This window comes from Trichosurus vulpecula, chromosome 1, assembly GCF_011100635.1.
Source record: "Trichosurus vulpecula isolate mTriVul1 chromosome 1, mTriVul1.pri, whole genome shotgun sequence".
Classification (NCBI taxonomy): Eukaryota; Metazoa; Chordata; class Mammalia; order Diprotodontia; family Phalangeridae; genus Trichosurus; species Trichosurus vulpecula.
In genome coordinates, this window is record NC_050573.1 from 177583096 (window position 1) to 177602129 (window position 19034).

Below are 19034 nucleotides of genomic sequence, written 5' to 3' on the forward strand. Positions count from 1 at the left end.
CTCTTGCTTGGTTAAGAATTTTCATGCTAACCATAAATCTGAAAGATATTTCCTTCAGTTCTCCTTTATCTTTATGATATACTTTCTCACATTTAGGTCATGTTTACCTTTTGGGTCTTCCTATGGAATATGGTATAAGATTATGGCATATAATTTAATTTCTGCCAAATAGCAGCATTAGACATTATAAAGAAGATACACTAAGAATAAGAAATCCAGGAAACGGGGAGAGGAAAGCATGGCAGAGAGCATTTGGTTGAAGATCAAAAGGGGAATATCTAACAGCGATATCATCTTCACAGAATAATACACACCATCTAGGAAGGAGGTGTAAACAGATGGGGAATTCAGGAAACAGACTCAAAGCCTGGGATGAGAATATAGAATAGAACAGCCCAGACAATCTGCTAAAGATCTCTCATTGCCAAAGGTAGATCATCGTATCATGTCTTCACTTGACTAAATAGTATTTTTATTCTTTCAAAAGATAGAGGAACAAAGGGAAGTCTATTCTGCATTTGATTCTCACCAAAAAGAAGGTACTGGTTGCTGGATGGAAAGAAGGAGAACCCTGGCAGTCAATGAGAACTTCATTCAAAATTTGTGACAGAAAAATCAGAAATGATCTGACATGCAGCCTAGATTTGGGTGTTCTTAAAGGGTTCAAAGAATAATAGTTAGGATCCAGGGAGTAAAATTCTACGTAAGAAGTAAGGGGAAAATGAACTCTCAAGATTTAATTCTGAAGCTACAAAGAAAAAAATTTTAATGAAGAATAACAGGAAATGTCATTTAAGATTGATAGGGACATACAAACAACTCATCAATTAACTTATATTTTTAAAAGATATGTAAAGAAGATGGATGCAAAGGAAGGTAAACATAAATAAATTAAAAACAGTACAGCTATTTAAGAATAGCATTAAGAGCACTGAAATTTAGAATGATGTGAGGCTTGTGAAGAAGGTAAAGGACAACAAAAATTAGGTTTTAGTTATATAAGGAAAATTGGCATGAATGCTGCTTGGGGTAGATGAGGCAATGATAAGTAACAACAGAGAAAAGTCTGAGCTGCTCAACTCATACTTTATAGCTATTTTCTCTGCCAAGGAGAAAGAACTTTGGTATGGAAAAGATGGAACATAAATGACTAGATGGAAGATAAAACTTAAGATAAATAAGGAAACAGCAAGAGATCATTTAATTGCTATCTACACTTGAACAACAAAAATTCCCTCTATAATACACTTGAGTCAACTGGCCTTCGCTTGAAGATCTCCAGTGAAGGGGAATCCATGGTCCTTGGCCAAGATGAACTACATCTTTAGGGGACTGAGAGACATCACAGGCATGATGGCAAAGTCACTAGAAGTGACCTTTGAGAGATCAAGGAGAATATGGGAAATGCAAAGAGAGACAATGTGCTGACTTGCTTTTAACGGGAAAAAAAATGGACTGCTCATTTTATGCCAACGAATCTGACCCTTATTTCTAGCAAAATTCTAGAACATGTTTTTAAAGGAACTCTCATTAAATATGAAGGCTGATCAATGCAGGAGAAAGAATATGAAACTTGGAATGAGAACTTGGGCTGAATCGCATCTCAGCCCAACGGCTTCATCACCCCTGAGTAAGTCATTTAATCCCTCTAAACTCCAGCATTCTCACCTGTAAAAGGGGCTAATAATAACACATATTGCACAATCTTGTGAAATTCAACTGAAATGAGATTTGTAGAGTACTTTGTAAACCTTAAAGCTCTATGTGAATTTCAGCTACCATCATCACCATCACCACCACCACCATCATCACTATTAATCTATTATTATTATTGCTGAGTGACTAGTCAACAAGAATGATTATGCACTTACTATGTACCAGGAGAGGAAAGGGTGATTGCAAAGAGTCAGTTATGCCAAATTAAAATGATTTCCTTTTTTTGATAGGTTTAATAGACTAGGAAGTGATGAAAATGCTACAGATGTAGTTTACCTGGATTTCTGCAAAGCATATGACAAACTCTCGCATTTCTTTTGGAAATGATAAAGAAACATGGGATGATAGCATTGGTAGGTGGGTTTAGAATTTGTTGAATGGCTAAATCCAAAGAGCAGTTATTAATGGTTTGATCTCATCTTGGAAGAAAGGCCCCTGTGCAGTGTGCTAAGGATGTGTACCTGGCCCTTGGCTTTATAACATTTTTATCAATGACCTGGATAAAGACATAACTGGCATGATCATTAGATTTGCAGATGACATAAAGGTGGAAGGGAGAACTAGCACACTGGATAACAATTAGGACTAAAAAAGATGTTAGATTAGAGTATGGGACACATCTCAGAAGATGAAATTTAAAGTGCATCTGAGATAAGATAAATTCTCAATTTTGGATTCCAAAAATCAACTTTACAAGAATAAAGTAGGAAGCTGAGGTTGGCCAACAGCTTGTCTAAAAAAAGGACTAGAGTTTGTAGTAGACTGTAAGCCTAATACACATTAACAGTGTGTCAGCAGCCAAGAAAGTTAATGACACAGTGACTAGGACTAGGTGGGTGATAATACCACTATACTTTGTCCTGGTCAGACCGCAGTTATTATGTTCTGTTCTGGGAGGGACACTCAGAGGAGTGCAAAAAAGATGATGAAGTGACTTGAAGTCATGCTCTATAAAGGAAAGACTGAAGACACTGGGGATATGTAATCCACAGAAGAGAATACTTAAGGGATTAAGATAGCTGCCTCCAAGTAAATGAAAAATAATTAGCCTTGTTCCACTTGGCCCCAAAAAGAACTAAGGCATTGCAAATTTAGTCTTGATATAAGAGAAAACTTCGTTATAATCAGCACTACAGAAAATCCGAACAAGCTGCCTCAGGTGGTTGTACATTCTCACCATGAAAGGCTGGATGATGATTTTCCAGATAGAAGTGGGGATTCTTGTTCAGTTATGGGCTAGAGAAGACAGTCTTTGAGGTTATTTCCAGCTTTGAAAACCTGGGATTCTTTAATTAGAAAGGAATGGATGAATTTGAATGGTAAGGAAGAATCAATTGAACTTAGTAACAACTAGATACGGAAGAGGAGAGAGAAGGACTCATAGTTAACTAAAATCTTGAGTCTGGATGATTAAGAAAAAATGGCAAAATTAATGGAAAAATGGAGGCTGGGAGAGGGAGCTACTCTTGAGGAGAAGATAAGGAATTTAGTTTTAGATGTTTTGAGTTGGATAGAAATGAGGGACATCAAAGTGAGTATGTTCCGGAGGCAGCTGGAAATGCAAGGCAAAAGGTTGGGATAAAAAAGTCAGAGATGAAGATAAAAATTTAGAAGTTATCCATATAGAAGTAAGAGTTGAAACTATAGGAGAGATCTCTCCTCTCTCTGTGGGAAGGAGACCAAGGACCAAACCTTTGGGAATATACAGTTGGGGGAGAGAAAGAAGGGTATATAAAGAAAACATTAAAAAATAAAGTTTAATACTGCATATTATTTAATTCAGAAAACGTTCTCCATTTAGGCCAATTAACAGTGAGAAACAACATAAAATAGATAGGAAAAATTTTTAAGAACTTAAGTTAGCACTCAAGAACTGAATTCTTTAAAATTTTTATTTTGAAATCATTTGCAGCTCAATGACTAGTTTTTAAAAAATGTATAGAGTTTATTTGTTAATTGCTTTCAATTCGTCTGGTTTCTGTTTTATCTTTCCTACTTAAGTGGCAGAAGAGTGGATTTTTTTTTTCCTGTGAATATTTGAACCCATAAATTTGTCAAGATTCTCTTTTGGGCAAGAAGCACTTTAATACAGAACTGACATGCATTTTTATAAGGTTTCTTGGAAACGTCTGAAAACAAGGCCTGGACAATCTCATTAGTAAAACCATTCCATTTTGTTATTGACAATTACTTACAGGTGATGAGTTTTTGATGATACTTGGAAATAATGGTTCCTGTTGTTTTTGGTGAGGCTGATGCTTTGAAGGCTGCTGGGAAGGCAAGTTCTGTGGCAGCTGAATTTGTTGTAGTGGCTGATGGCTAATTTTCTGTTGGGCATGTGAATGGGCCTGGTCATTTGGTGGAGGTTTAAGATCTAATTCAACAAAGGATTGTTTTGGCTCTATTGGCTGATGTTGTTTATTCACAGGTTGCTTTGGTTCCAAGTACTGTGGTGGAGGGCCTAATATTTGACCAACTTGAAAATATGGATATTTCAAAGCCTGACAAAACATAGAAGACATTAAATGAATATATGAAAAATTAAAATAATAATAATAAGTAGCATTTAGAAATCAGTTTAAGCTTTGCAAAGTGCTTTACATATGTTATCTCACTTGTAAATGTAGCATTTATCATGATTCCAGAACTCCAAATATTTAAAGAGCTTAATATATAGTTTGTTGAAATTGGTTTGTTTTCTTGTTATTACTTTAAATTAGATGTGATAGTTAGCTACATACTGATTTTTAGTGGAGATAAAATAATCAAATCAGTTCTAACTGCAGTTTAAGAAAACTTGTGATCTGAATGTTCTATGTAACATTCAGTTTCATAGTTATTCATAATTTTCACTATCTTAATTATCATAATTGCCAATATTTGAAAACTATAAGGAGCTGAATATCAAATATACAACACTGACTTAGTATGGAGATGCACTAAAATAAGAAAGTTTTTGGTAAGACAAAATAGAAGTAGGCTGATAAAAATGATAAATATTTTGGCTAATTTAAAAAGAAGATCAAAGGTAGTGACATACAGATTCAGAAGGGGACACAGTAAACATCAAAAAACCTTAACTTTTTAAATATGGCATAATATTATTTTGTTTTTCCCTATCTAATAAAAATGTAAACCATCCAAATTTATGAATCTGGGTTGAAGATTTACTCCATGTTTTGTTTGATTGTTAATTGGTGTTTGTCATAAATGTATTATTACAGAATTAATAATTTTTAAAAATATACTTTGCAAGTTCTATGGACCTGCGATTCTATGGAGTAGGGCTTTTCAGACATCTTGTGGGGTCATTCAGAGAACAAATTCTCAGGTAGGGCGGAAGATGAAGTAATCTATTCCTAAATCCTTCCTCACCTACAAGAAGCAAAGTGACTATTCCTCTTTCTGTTTCCTGAATGGAGAAAAAAGAACATTGCTTTCCTGGTAGACAGGGTTGCTGGGGATGAGGGGAGGGGGCAGGAGTGAAACAGAGAGAGGAGAGCAAAGGCAGATAAGGGAGGAACTAAGCCTAGCTCTCTCTTAGTGAACTAAGGGCTCAGGGCCCAGGAAGACTGAGAACTATTGTTGACCGGTAGTTTGGGTGGGGGTAATTATAAGTAATACTAGTTGCGGGCATGGTTTGGGAAAATGCACCTGACTTGCATCACTTTATCTTCTCTTCCAGAGGGACAGTTCGGGGTCCTTTGCATATTTGTATTGTAATTCTATTGTAATAGTCCTATTGTAATTCCTGAAATCTTAGGATACCATGTTACCAAAAAGTCCAGGATCAGCCCGGTGGGGAAGAGGTGGGGCAGAGGAGGGCTACTCAAGGGCAGGGACTGATACCTCTTTAAGTCACTTTGCCCTTGATTATCTGCTAATGTTTGCTTAAGGTTTGCTAATTTACCAGGAAAATTGCTTATAAGGGACTAGAGGAAGAGACTGGACTATTTGGGAGGTTCTCTGTACAACACATAAAGTATATAATATTAAATCTAGGGAGATAGGAAATATGCAAGAAATTCAAATGTACAATCTGAAGCAATGGAGACTATGTACTTTACACATTTTTTTAAACCGACAAGTATTTGATGAGCATGTGTTTATAAACCCAAAAAAAAGAGCAGTTTAAACAATTAAAATCTTAAAGAAAACAAATATAAATTAATATATAAAATATAAATTAATACATAAAAACTTTTCACAGTAATTTTTAAAAATGTTTTTATGTTGAACTCAAAAGAGCTTTGTCCTTTTCTTTATAGTGATAAACTAGTGATAGATCAGACAGTATAATTTTTAACACCTGAAAATAGTTAATGTGCAATTCATTTAATATTTGAAACTTCCTGAAGTTAAATAATATCATTGGTTCCTACCCTACTCTTGAATTTTTTATTGGAATACATTCGCATTGACAAACACGAAGGGAAAGAAATAATGTTAATAATACATACATGTACTAATCATCTAATTCGGTAAACATTGATATTAAACACCTACTACGTGCAAAGTATTATGCTAAGCCTTGGGGATATATACAAAGGCTGACTAGAAAAAGGTACCTGGTCTAATGATGCCTCATAATGAAGTAGGAGAATAAAACAAAAGTAGAGATAACCACGATAGTCACCATCACATGATAAGTATAAATAAATGATAAAGAAATGACAGATCACCTTTGTATTTTAGCTTTAATGAAATTGCTTTAAGGTTACACTTCATTAGCAAAGACACTGACTCTCTAAATAATGGGATGGTGATTTCATGTATCTTAAAAGAAGAAAAGTCCTGTGTAAAAAGTTATGTCCTCTCAATCTGTATCTGTTGGCAGAACTATGAGTAAATGGCGAGAAAGGGGAAGATGGGGATAGAATGAGGAAGAAACACAGGAAGAAAAGAGAAGCCATCATAATGGAAAATACAGAGAGGTGGTAAGGCTAGAACCCTGAAAAAAGACTAAAAGTAGTGTAGAAGGGGGAAAGCATACTCAGAAGGAATCGACCGAATGGTGAAATTGAGGGAACAAAAGAAACAGGTAGGCAAGAATATATTTTTACTCCTGGATAACCAGAAATTAAATGCTAAGAAGCAACATATAACCACCTCCTTTAGTTTTTGTCTCATTAGAATTTAGGTCCTGCTTCTTCTGCCTTACTCTGAATTCTGAGCATTTCTTTTTTGCTTAATCCTCGGAATCACTTTTTTTTAGGTCCTTTAGGGAAAAGTCATACAATTTTAAAAGACTACGGACTGATGTGATTGAGTGTGCCAAATTTGCAAACACCAGGACAGACACTGAAAGCACAGAGAGTGAAGGGATGATACTGCCCCTTTGCCTTGCCCCATGCTACCTATCTGTGAGGGTCAGGAACAGAAATTCTTATGTGGTTGGGGTCAGAAAAACTACTGTGACACAGCAGGGAATAATATAATGTGGTTATGAATGAAGGAATGGATCTTTTCAATACTGCATGGTGTCTCTGTGTAGCAACAATAAAAATTCCACCCTCAAATTAGGACCAGTCTTATGCAGAGGAGGAGTTGGTGATCATCTTTGTTATGTGATCTGAAATACACTCATCTTTGACCTGAAATACTCCTTTCAAAGATTGTCTAAAATCCTGCCATTTCTCTGGGTTGAGTATGGTCCTCTCTAGGCTTCTCTTTTTAAACAGAAATTTCCTTAGCAAAGGGGAAACAGAATTCTGAATCCTTTATAATTCAAAGATTTTGTAATTTGGTCAAAGTCAACCCCGCTAAAGGGACACTAGATACCTGTATTGAAAAGGATTTTGGCTGAAAATGTTTTAAAGAATGGAATTTACCATAAACGTGAGGGAAAGAGTCATTATACCTGGCTTGCAGTTGGCCGTTTTTTTGGGTCCCAATTCAGCATATCGCCCATAAGTTGTATAGCTTCACTACTTGCATTGGGAATTAGAGTTTTCAAATTTATCGGAACACATTGTGGAAAGCGGAAATTCATAGAGGATGCAAGTTGGTACCCTTCTGGCCAGTCACTCTATTAAAAAAAAAGAAAAGAAAAAAAGACACAGTTTTTTTCTTTTTTCATTTGGAAATACAGATCCAAAGCCAACCTATATATGTACATGCTATATCTCATCTTAACACAATATAGATCTAGCATTAAAAATTAATCATATACAATTAGTGTTTTTGAATTAAGATAATATCTATGTAACTCAATGAGTAAGCAGGTTGTTTTTTTTTTTCAGTTAAGGACCAGTGTTAAGAAATTCCCAGTGAAGAAATTCTCCACACTAATGCAGATCAGCAACTGTTTTAAAATTCAGAGTATCAGAGAACTGCCTGGGGTAATTAGAGGTTAAGTTACTTGTTCAAGGATACAGAACCAGTAGGTGTCAGAGGCAGAGCTTGAACACAGGTGTTTCCTACTTGAGAATGTCTAGGGAGAGATAAACAGCTGGTTTAAGCTAATAGAATTAGGCTGAAAGTAATAAAAAGTCAAACAAAACAAAACTATTTTTCTCATGTATGAAATGTGATCATAACATGATGAGGATGATTTTCATGCAGGGTTTGTGGGGTTAGTTTCATTATGAATAAGACCACATTACCTTACTTTTTTCCCCGAGAACTATAATTTTGAAAAACTAGCAAAAATCTGAAAAACATTAAAACCACCCACGTAAAAAATTGCCTAAAACTGAAATGAACAAAAAAATGTACCTGCTAAGCTTCAGTAAATACTTTCTAGGTTATATTTTTCTGTGCTTTTACTGAATACACAGAAGACGAGGTAGTAGCCTTATTCCTCACTAACCAAAAATGGTTAACAAGGAGTTGTTCTTTCAAAGGTCCCCAATGACTTCCTACTTATTGAGTCCTTTTTCCTATCCTTATTCTCCCTGGGTTATATGAAGCTTTTTATACTTTTGTCCACTTGTCACTTCTTGGTCCTTGCTCCTTTCTGTCCTCCATTTGAGGGCAAGTTTGAGAGCTGTATGACCATGGACAAAGCAATGAATCTCCCTGGGACTCAGTTTCATCATCAAAAAACAAGGTTGGACTAAATGGTCTTTAAATTCCCTTCTAGCTCCTCACCTGGTAATTCAGGCCACTCCTTTGCTGACTTCTCATTGTCTTCCAAAACACTTAATGTGGGCCAGTCCTAGCTTCTCAGATACCTTTATATTCTCTCACCTAGTAACTTCATTAATTTCTATGGCTACAACTTCTAGGTTGGAGACTCCCATATATTTATCTCCAGCTCTGACTTTGGCCTTTGAACTTCAGATACACATCTGTTACTATTCGCCAGTTCTACTGGGACCTCAAATTCAACATATACCAGATCTAGCTTAGCTAAACCTACTTCTCATTCTACTATTTCTATTTTTCTCTTTGGCACCAACCTTCTCCCAATCTCCAGGTTCTTAATCCTTAAGTCAACTTTGACTCTTCCCTCTTCCTCACTACTCAATATTTTTATTTATGATGAGTCATAGTGTGATTTTTTTTCCAGAATGCCAGGATATATTTACGTATATATTTTCCAAGAGGGAAATTATCCTGTGGAGATTACTATAACTAAGGTTTTACTGTGCTAAATAAAATATAAGTAATGGACTTTATGTATACCTATAAAATAGAGTCTGATTTTTCCTGTGTGATTTGTGAAATTTACCTCATTACTCTATAGTCATTCCTTACATAACTGTTTTAAGTTTCAGTAATATTTATTAATAATAATATATAACAGAATCTGTTCGCTTTGTTGTTTATGGTAGATGTAATTATTTTCCCTTTTGTACTTCATTTTTGGACTTTAATTGAGGAACCCATTGAGATTAAGCTGATCTCTCCATAGGCCAAAAAAACTTAGCCAATGAAAAGAAAGGTAAAAATCTGATTCAACTTTCAAAACTTGTGAGTTAAAAGTGCTTACCTTTCTGGGGGTCCCTAACACTTGGCAAATTTTGAAGATTTCATCTACCTCACTTGTCCCTGGGAAAAGTGGTCTCAATGTATATAGTTCAGCCATTATGCTCCCAACAGCCCACACATCAATGGGAGAACTATACACTGAAGATCTTAACAAAACTTCTGGGGCACGATACCTGTGGAAGAACAAAATACAAAATGGGATATATGTTTTATTTATTAACAAATATTTATTTATTAACAAATGATTTATTATTTATTAACAAAATGATTCCAACTCAATTTATTAGCTTTGGCCAATTAGCAAACATTAACTGAGTATGTCACGTGAAAGATATTGTGCTAAATGCTGGGGATATAAAATATAATCTGACCTCATGGGAATTATAATCTAGTTGATATATCAGAATGCACACACACAAGCACATGTACAAAATGACAACTATAAAGCAATATAGCATTTAAGTGTTTGTGGTGCTATACCCCACCTGGTTCCTAGAGAGTAGAGATGCGGTACAAAGTTGATATTACCAAACTCCTATGAATTTTTTGTTTGTAATTACAGTAAAATGCACATAGTTTGTGAGATAGCTCCATGCCTCACCCAAGATAAGATAAAGGATTCCTGTTTCTATTGGGGCATGCTCCTCACCTTAGTTCAGCTAATACTAAAAAAAAGAGTTTGAAGTGGGGCCACCTGGGAGCTTGAGTTCAGAACTAGAGAGGAAGTCAAGTTTGGAACTGTGAGGAGGCAAAGGCCCAGAAGGTCCATATGACCCTTGTAGGTAAAAGATATGACTATACCATTAAGTGCAGGTCCAGTGCAAAAGATCCAGCTTGTAAAACCTTCTTTGATAGACCAGTTAGAAGAAAAGCAAGGCAAAAGGGTAAGCAGACTCTGAAGAGGCTAGCATTATGACCTCAGAGAAAAGACAAGGCAGTCAAAGTGAAAACTCAAAAGACAGCAGCTTTGGGGCCCAGATAAAGGAGTCTTTTCTCTCTAGGAGTCTAGGCAGAAGAGAAGGGAGAGGGTGGGGGTGAAGGAAACCCATTTGTGGTCTTTTCCGCAGTGGAGGACAAAGAGTGAAGAAACTGTAGGGAGCTGAAGGAATTATTAGTGACCAGAGAAAAGCAGCAGTGAGCTTGCTGGTAGGGAAAAAAACCCAAAACTTGGGATTATAAGATCCATGAAGCCTATTGCATTGTGGACACCACATTGGCACAGATAATTGGTGCAATCATGGAATTCAGAGGAAAGATTGATTTTTGAGAATAACTCAGGAAAGATAATATGTTAGCATTCAGATAGCACTACCAGAACCTGCACTACGGAGACTTAATATCAAATTATTAACATAATGATTTTGACTCCTACATATTTTGGGGGAATTATTTCTATAAAATGATAAAAGGCATAGATGTTAAGACACACAGAAGTCACCCCAGATATGTAGAATACACTCCATCAAAGGGAGATTTTGTGCTCTCTGAAGTAAAGATATTTTTATAATAATTTAGAAGCCCAATTGAAGGAACTTCCTCTTCTAAATCACTGCAAAATTATATTATTACAGCTTCTAATTTAGCATAATATTTAGAGCTGGAAGGGACCTTAGAAATTATTTAGTTCATCCTCTTTGTGACATGAGGAAACTGAAGCACAGAGAAATAGTCTTACCCAAGCCTTACCCTGTGTACTACCTTACATAGGTAGTAGGTAGCAAAGGTGTGATTTTTGACTCAGTCTTCTGTTTCCAAATCTTTCTACTGTACCACCCTGACTCTCATCTTTGAGTTTCTTTTCACTCACTTTCTCTAGTCCTGCTCTCATTTTAAGAAAGAATTTCTCAAATTATGGGGCTTGGGTGGGTCTTTTACCCCATTATCCTTAATAGCTAGAATGATGTGTTCTATTTAGAAACATACTTGTAATATTTTTTTCTCTCTCTAAATCTCCATTTAATCAAGACATTCCTAAATTTTAACAAAAGGAAATTTCTGGGTTCTACATTCTCTATTAGGTGAATAGTGAATTGACAAAAAGCTTTTTGGCAGTATTTTTAGTGAAACTTCAATATGAATCTAATTTACTTTTATTTTCCTGTATCAATTACTTACCACCTGGTGGAGACATAATCAGTATATGGTGGTTGTGATCTTAATTCTCTTGCAAGACCAAAATCAGCAATTTTCACAAGTTCTGGACCCATACAAAGCAAATTTTCTGGCTTCATATCTCTATGGAAAAATCCTTAAAAACAGAGAAAAAAAATCCTGATGAATTATTGTGGCTATTATCCAGATTTTATATTTTCTATAAGAATAAACCTTCTCTTAACACATCATAGAGATGAACTATCACACGATTAGCCTAAATGGAATACTTGTGGCACAGGCATTGGTGGCATTTAGAAGACTCTTTAATAATCTGACTTTCTAGATCACAAAATTATAGGGTTGTACATTTGAAAAGTATTTTCAAGATAATTTTAAAAAAATAATTTATCCACACATTTCTCTCTTTAAAGGTGAGATTATTTGAGTTTAATATTTCTGTTTTGGAAACCTACAAATAAAAAATCCTTAAATTAGTTCCTTTACCTACAGTAATGGTAATTTAAAATCCTTTTATGATAAACTAATTTGGTCTTAATGTAAAACAAGTCTAAAGGGTTCTTACCACAGTCTACTTGTGTAACAACAGGAGCAGATCTGCATTTCTAAAACCTAACAAAAATAGGAGATTTTGCAAAAATCAGTGAGCCTAAAAATATGTAATGTATATTATATCTTCTTTCTGTTTGATTTTCCTAGGAGCTCCTGTTTATGAGAGAATCTGGATACACCTGACATGCTCAAATAATTGTATTCTGTTGGCGTCATGATGAATCTTCCAAAAGGCATCTGTGCAGGGAACACCCATAGAGATGAAATGATGAATCTTTGAAATATCAGAGTGTAAGTGACATGGGAGAGCATTAAATGAATGTTACGGATGTCTAGAGTTGGTAACAGTAAACACGGTAATGGTTAGTGCTAACGATGAAAACTTAAAAAGACTTCCATGCCAACTCTGCACCCTGACAAATTATTTTAGATTGTTTGAAAAGACCTTAGTAGGTATATTACAAGTAGCTTTGTTTCCCTGAAATATTTATCGAGCACTAAGAAAATAAGATGACTTGTCGAATCTACTAGATTAACTTCAGACAGAAAAAAGTCTCATTTTCATCATATAAAGTTAAAAATTATAATGCCTCCAATGGCAGATTCTCACCAACATTAGCTTAAGAAGCCTGGTAGTTAACAGGTAAGATTTCAATTTTTAACTCCATAGTTAAATATATCAATAACTAATTCAGTTTGATTCAAAAAGCCATCTTGTTTACCGTTGGTAGGTCATTAATGATGTGTTTCTACAAACTGTATGTCTGGAGTGCTTCTCATACTAAACAAACTGGTGTTTATTAAAACATCCATCACTTTGGAGCCTTAGTGTTTAAAGTCAGAAATATATTCTAATCCAATTGACTGCATATTTTCTAAACATCTATTATTCACTTTGTGAATTATCTGCTATAATTTTGATTTGAGGCTGACTTGCTCCTTCAATCTACTTGCGTTAACAATTTTTCTCTGTTTAGCAAAGGCAAATTAATTTTATAATTAGCCTAGGAAATACATTAAGTAGGAAGGCAAATCTTGACCCTGCCCCCAAATTATAATTAATTGCTGAACCAAATATGCATGATTTTAGTATGATAAGCCAATTTAAATTATTCATGCCCATACTCAGTTCCATTAAAGTGTCAATAATAATAACAGCACATATTTATATAGCATTTTACTCACAACCCTGTCAAAGTTATTGCCATTTTACTGAAAGAGATATTGAGATTCAGCAGATTTGACATGACTTTACCCACAAGTACAAGGCTAGTAAATGAAAAAACCAGGATGAAATCTCAGGACATCCGTTTCTAAGTCCAGTGTTCATATTAAATCATGTTGTCACTCAATAAAACATTTATTGTATTTGGATGAATGAACTGATTAAATTTGATATTTTTCACAATGCTGTTTGGAAAATTAAACTACCTTCAGTCATTTGAGAGGCAGCTTGGATTAGCAGAGAGGGATTTGGACCTGAATCAGAACAGTCTGGGTTCAAATTCTACCTCCATTATGTAACTTTGGGTAAATCACAACTTTTCTACATTTCAGCTTTATCACCTGTAAAATTAGGGAGTTTGACTCCAGGTGTTTTCAGCTCAATCCAAATCATTTGCTTATAATTATAATGAATGCATGCATAATCAACCTTTACCGATAAGTACCAGCACATTTTTGAATCTTTAGACACGAAACAGTTCAGTTTACATAACAGTTTATGGGGGAAAATAAGACTAAAGAAAATTTGGAATTATGAAATATATTTGCAATGCTTAGGTATAAAATGTATGTTTTTATAGTTTTTTAAGAAACCAATAGTTTCCAATTTAGAAACCCAGAGTTTACAAAAAACATAAATTTGAAAGGAGAAAAAGGTTTCTAAAAGAAAAGTATAAAACCAATAGGATTGTGATACACCAGGGAATGAAGATAAGGGTCTTCTTGATATATTTTCAGAAAGCATTTACGAGAAAGCAATATGAAAAAACTTTCCTTGAAAAGCTTAGATAGAAACTTAATATATTTTCAATTTATCTATTAGACTTGGGGCTTAGGGATCTTTGTGGGATGGGGAGGAAGAGGGGGTTCAAAATATATGTAAAATTATATAAAGTGTCATTAGTGACTCTCTACACCAACACAACTGAGAAAAAACAACAAATGTGCAGAAAGCAGCGAACAACTTTAGTTAAAGACTAAAAATTGCTGCACAAAAATTTTAAGGGATGTCGATTTCATTGCCACACTGCTAATTCAGCCCTGACTGATGCCACCTTCCTCAGCCTCCTCTCCCCTCTGCTTGAAGGGTTGGAGGGCAGAGTGTTGCACTCCTCCCAATGCCCTCCCTTAGAGAGGGCAGAAAGTGGACTCAGTTCACTCCACTTTTCATCTGCTGCCCTGCTTTGGTTTCAGCTTCATGGAACAAGATGCCCCTGCACTGGGTAACCTTGATGGCCCTTCCTCCAACTCCCTCCTCTTTGCTTTCCTGCCTCCTTTTGTGTGTTTTCTCCTCTAGTAAGTTTCTTTAGGTCAGGAACTGTCTCTTTTTACTAACTGTATTCCCAGTGCTTAAAGGCACAGTACTTGGCACATAGTAGGTGCTTAACAAATGTCTAGTGGATTGGAGCATCATTTTGAATCTGTGAATGCTTTAAAAACAGGAGTTCTTAACTTGGGATTTTAACTTGGGAACTTGCTTTTTAAAAATATTTTGATAACTGTCAAGTTATCTCAAGTCAAACATTTATTAAGTGCCTACTATATGTCAGATACTACTTTAATATAATCCATTTCCTTTGTTAGCTTATTTTATTTTTTGCATTTAAAAACTTTATTCTGAGAAGGGATCCACAGGCTTTGTAAGACTGTCCAAGGGGTCTATGACATAGACAAGGTTAAAGTATTGCTTTAAAATGTTAAATATTATATACATTCAACAATAAAACCAGGTCCTGAGGATAAAAAGACAAAGGCTAAAAAATAACTGATCTCTGTATAGTTGGGCTTGCCAACTTTTTCCAAATGAGTACCTAATTTTCATTTCTCTTAGGTATTCAAATCTCAAAATTTTAAAACCACAATTATTTATGTACAAAATGTATATACAAGGAAAAAGTTTTTGAAATGTAGTTCAATTTTTTTCTTTTTAGGCACTTAGCTTATGTGGCTGAAAATTAATACTAACTGAGGCATCCAAGCTATACAATTTATTAGCAAACAGGCATAAAAAACGGGTCAATGGACTTCCCAGTCAGTCCAAAGACTCGCTACAGAATAAGACAAATTTTTATGTATTAAAAGTAATTAATCAAATAAGGCCAATTAATTAAAAGAAAATTAACTAGGAAATGAAAAAATTATGTAATTTGATTTTCAGTTGGAGGAAAGAATAGGGACTTTCCAAGCGGGGAGGGAGAATGCAAACAGGTGCAATTCCCTGAAATCAGAAAAAGAGGTGTCCCACTCCCTGTAAGTATCTAGTCAATCAAAGGAACAAGGGTACAGTAATTGATTGACCAGTATGGGACCCTTTTTCAGATAAGATATATGGATTGCTTGAGATGTATAATTGTGAGAAAACTCTCTGCATCAAGATTGGTTTTCTGCTCAGCATAACCTAGGTTTTTAGGTTAAGGGTCTCTAAGCAACAGGTACAGGTAGTCTAGCTTCCTAGCCATGCAGGGCTAGGTTCAAACAATGCAATAAGGTTTTTTTCATAATTCCCACAATTGAATAGAAAGGGAGCTGGAGCTAGATCCAGAATTGAATCACAAGATGGAGTCAGTGTGGTACACTCAATTCCCATTCTTATAATCGTCTGGCATCAGAATGTGCTCGTAATCTGTCATTGTAAATGCCTCACTTACAATTCCTGCACATATCTTGCCTTTATTCAGAGGAAACAATGTTAATGACACTCAAAAGATACATACCGTGCTTATGGATAAAAGCTAGTCCTTGCAAAATTTGATACATGATGTTTCTGATGACTGACTCAGGGAACAACTTGTTTCTGTAAATAGGCAAATGAACAACAGTAAGTTATTTTTTAACTTAAAAAATCCTTTAAAATCTCTTGATAACCCTCTCACAATATTGTACAAAATAACTAACCCAAAAACTCACTAAAAAAAAGCAGAGGTAGCAATTATAATTTCAGACAAAGCTATAATAAAAAGAGAAAAGATTAAAGAAAAGGTTAACATAGGAAATACACTATGCTTAAAGGCACAATAGCTAACAAATCAATGTCAATATTTATTATGTATGTACTGCATGGCATAGCATTTAAATATTTAATTAATTGGAGATTAAATAACTTTATCCTAAAGAACTACCAGCTCAAAAACAAAAATTATCAAAACAATAAATTCTCCATGGTGGATTGTATGCCTACTGTCCAAGGAACAACTTAGCTTAATTTGGAATGACTCATCACTAGGTTGGCCACAAGGTAAGGAATTTTTGGCCACATTACTTCTCAAATATCATCTATTAAGTCACAGTGGAGTGGTCATCATTGCTGGTAAGGGAACACCCAAACCAATAAAATCATAGATCTTAAAAATGCTAGAGTATCATTTATGTTAACTGATGTTCACCTACTGTTATGGTAATTAGAGTGGGACTTTTTTGTTTTCTCTTTTAGAATGCTAAGGTAATCAAGTACCTTTGATGAGTCTTGCCTTTCAAATATAATGGCAAGCAAAGTGGACTTTTTGTTGTCTTTTGTTTCTTTGATTGAATCAAGAGTTTGACCTGCTTAAGAAACAAGAAAGACTAGTTCATATAGGTTTGAGTCTCATGGTTGTGATGCCCTCTGACCCTGAGAAGGCTATATAAGATCTAAGGTTGGCGTTTTGTTTTGGAGCTCTCACTCACAGGAAAAGTGTTGTGTGATTTGACCAGATGAGACTCTGGGTAGCCATTACTAAGAACCCCCCCAGCTTTGAAAACCCAGATGTTGGTGTTTCTCTTTTTGGTAACTATGTATGTGATGTCTTGTTCAGACAAAGCCTGTCTGTTGATATGTTTATAGTTTCTGTTTGTATTTGCTCTGAAGTTCAGGGTGCTGGCTTTTCCCCCTGAACTAAGTGAATGATACATGTATGTTTAATTAAACTGAGATTGTTAACCCCTTAAAGTTGCTTTCCTTAGAAAAGCTTTCCTTCCTGTGCTAGCAGCCCTCCTGTGTGCTGGTGTCATTGGCCTTACACAGCCACAGTAGCTGCAAGTTGTTGTTGTTACACCTACCAGGTGCTTCCTAACCAAGGCACTGGTATTGTTAAAAAATAAAGGCAATCTATGATTTTGTGATGATTATTTGGTCTTTAACACCACCAAAATCAACAACCATTAACAAAAATTGTCTTCCCTTACTGACCTTCTGGGGGTCTAAACTAGAGCTTAGGAGAGCATCCAGACTAGCCCAAAAATGAAAGACAGACTTTCAGAATCAATATGGATAGTATGAATGGATTATCAATGTAGGAACAAAGGATATCTGGGGAAGTAATCTTGTAAAGGCACACAATAGTACCAATGTTCCAAATCTGAAGTGGATTAACTATGTTTTTCATAAATATAGCAGGCCCCATAAATCAATCTACTTCTCATTGGACTTGTTCCTCAATCCTGATTATTCAATAACAGAGTATTCAGTTATTCAGATCTACGTATCATTTCCATGGTATTTTTTCCTGAGCCTTCATTAATACACAGATCTATCTTATACCTCCCCAGGCTTTCTCCAAACTTGTTCAACCATTTTCTAACTCATACTACTATGTCCTTTAGAACGTTTATTCTCAACAAACTCTCCTACATTCTCAAATTTTTAACCAATATTCCTTTCTATCTTCCTACTTTAACAGAAATTCGGTTCTCTCCTCAAGCAACATGGTAACTGGAAAGAAGCATTGCATTTTTGAGTCAGAGGACATGGGTTTAAATCTCGTCTCTGTAACTTACTGTGTGACCTTAGGCAAGTTGCTTAGCCTCTTTAGGCCTCAGTTTCCTGATCCAGAAAATGAAAGTGAGTTTCTAAGATCCCTTGTAGCTCTAACCTTCTTATCTTACATCATATCTTTCTTATAACCCTCTCCATTGGAGGCCATTCTGCTATTTACCCAGAGTCACAGGACCAAGAGGAGAGATAGTCATACTCATGCTATAATCACAGATCCAGGGTTAGAAATGACCTGAGAGTCAATCTAGTATAATCACCTCATTTCATAGATGAAATGGAAGCAGAGACATTAAGTGACTTGTCCAGAGTCACACATCTAGAATGTGTGAAGCAGGACTCAAATTCCTACCTCAACCTTAACATTCTATTCAATATGCCATTTAGCTGCCTTGTTTTCCACTGCTGCTTCATCACTATCCTTTGATAACTTTTTCTCTTTTAAAGTTCCCAGAACACATCTTTACCATCCTCCAAGCATCACTGTTGCTTTTATCTTCTGATCTCAAGGTATTTTTTCCAACTTTCTTCAATGACTTTAGTACTTGGCTCATGATCCAGGATTTCAATATTCATTCTGATGAAACCCCCTAGTAACTAGACCACACAAGTTCTTAACCAAGTCAACTCCAGTTATCTCCTTTATCTTATATTTCTCTTGTACACTAAGGTTAATTTAGACCTTATTCTCTTTTAGAACTGGACCGCCTCCAAGGTCCAAACTTTGACATTCTACTATCTTTCCACA

The 19034-nt window shown here is 35.3% G+C and overlaps 1 protein-coding gene across 1 annotated transcript in view; it reads right to left on the minus strand.

Annotated features, from left to right (window-relative positions):
* The window catches only part of MAK (male germ cell associated kinase), a 64898-nt gene that overhangs the window by 34026 nt on the left and 11838 nt on the right, over positions 1-19034 (minus strand). The window contains exons 4-8 of the mRNA XM_036742260.1: positions 16254-16333; positions 11767-11899; positions 9653-9824; positions 7577-7744; positions 3912-4217 (exon numbers count right to left, since the gene is read on the minus strand). Coding sequence (XP_036598155.1) covers positions 3912-4217; positions 7577-7744; positions 9653-9824; positions 11767-11899; positions 16254-16333 — 859 coding nt within the window. The remainder of the gene's footprint in view (positions 1-3911; positions 4218-7576; positions 7745-9652; positions 9825-11766; positions 11900-16253; positions 16334-19034) is intronic.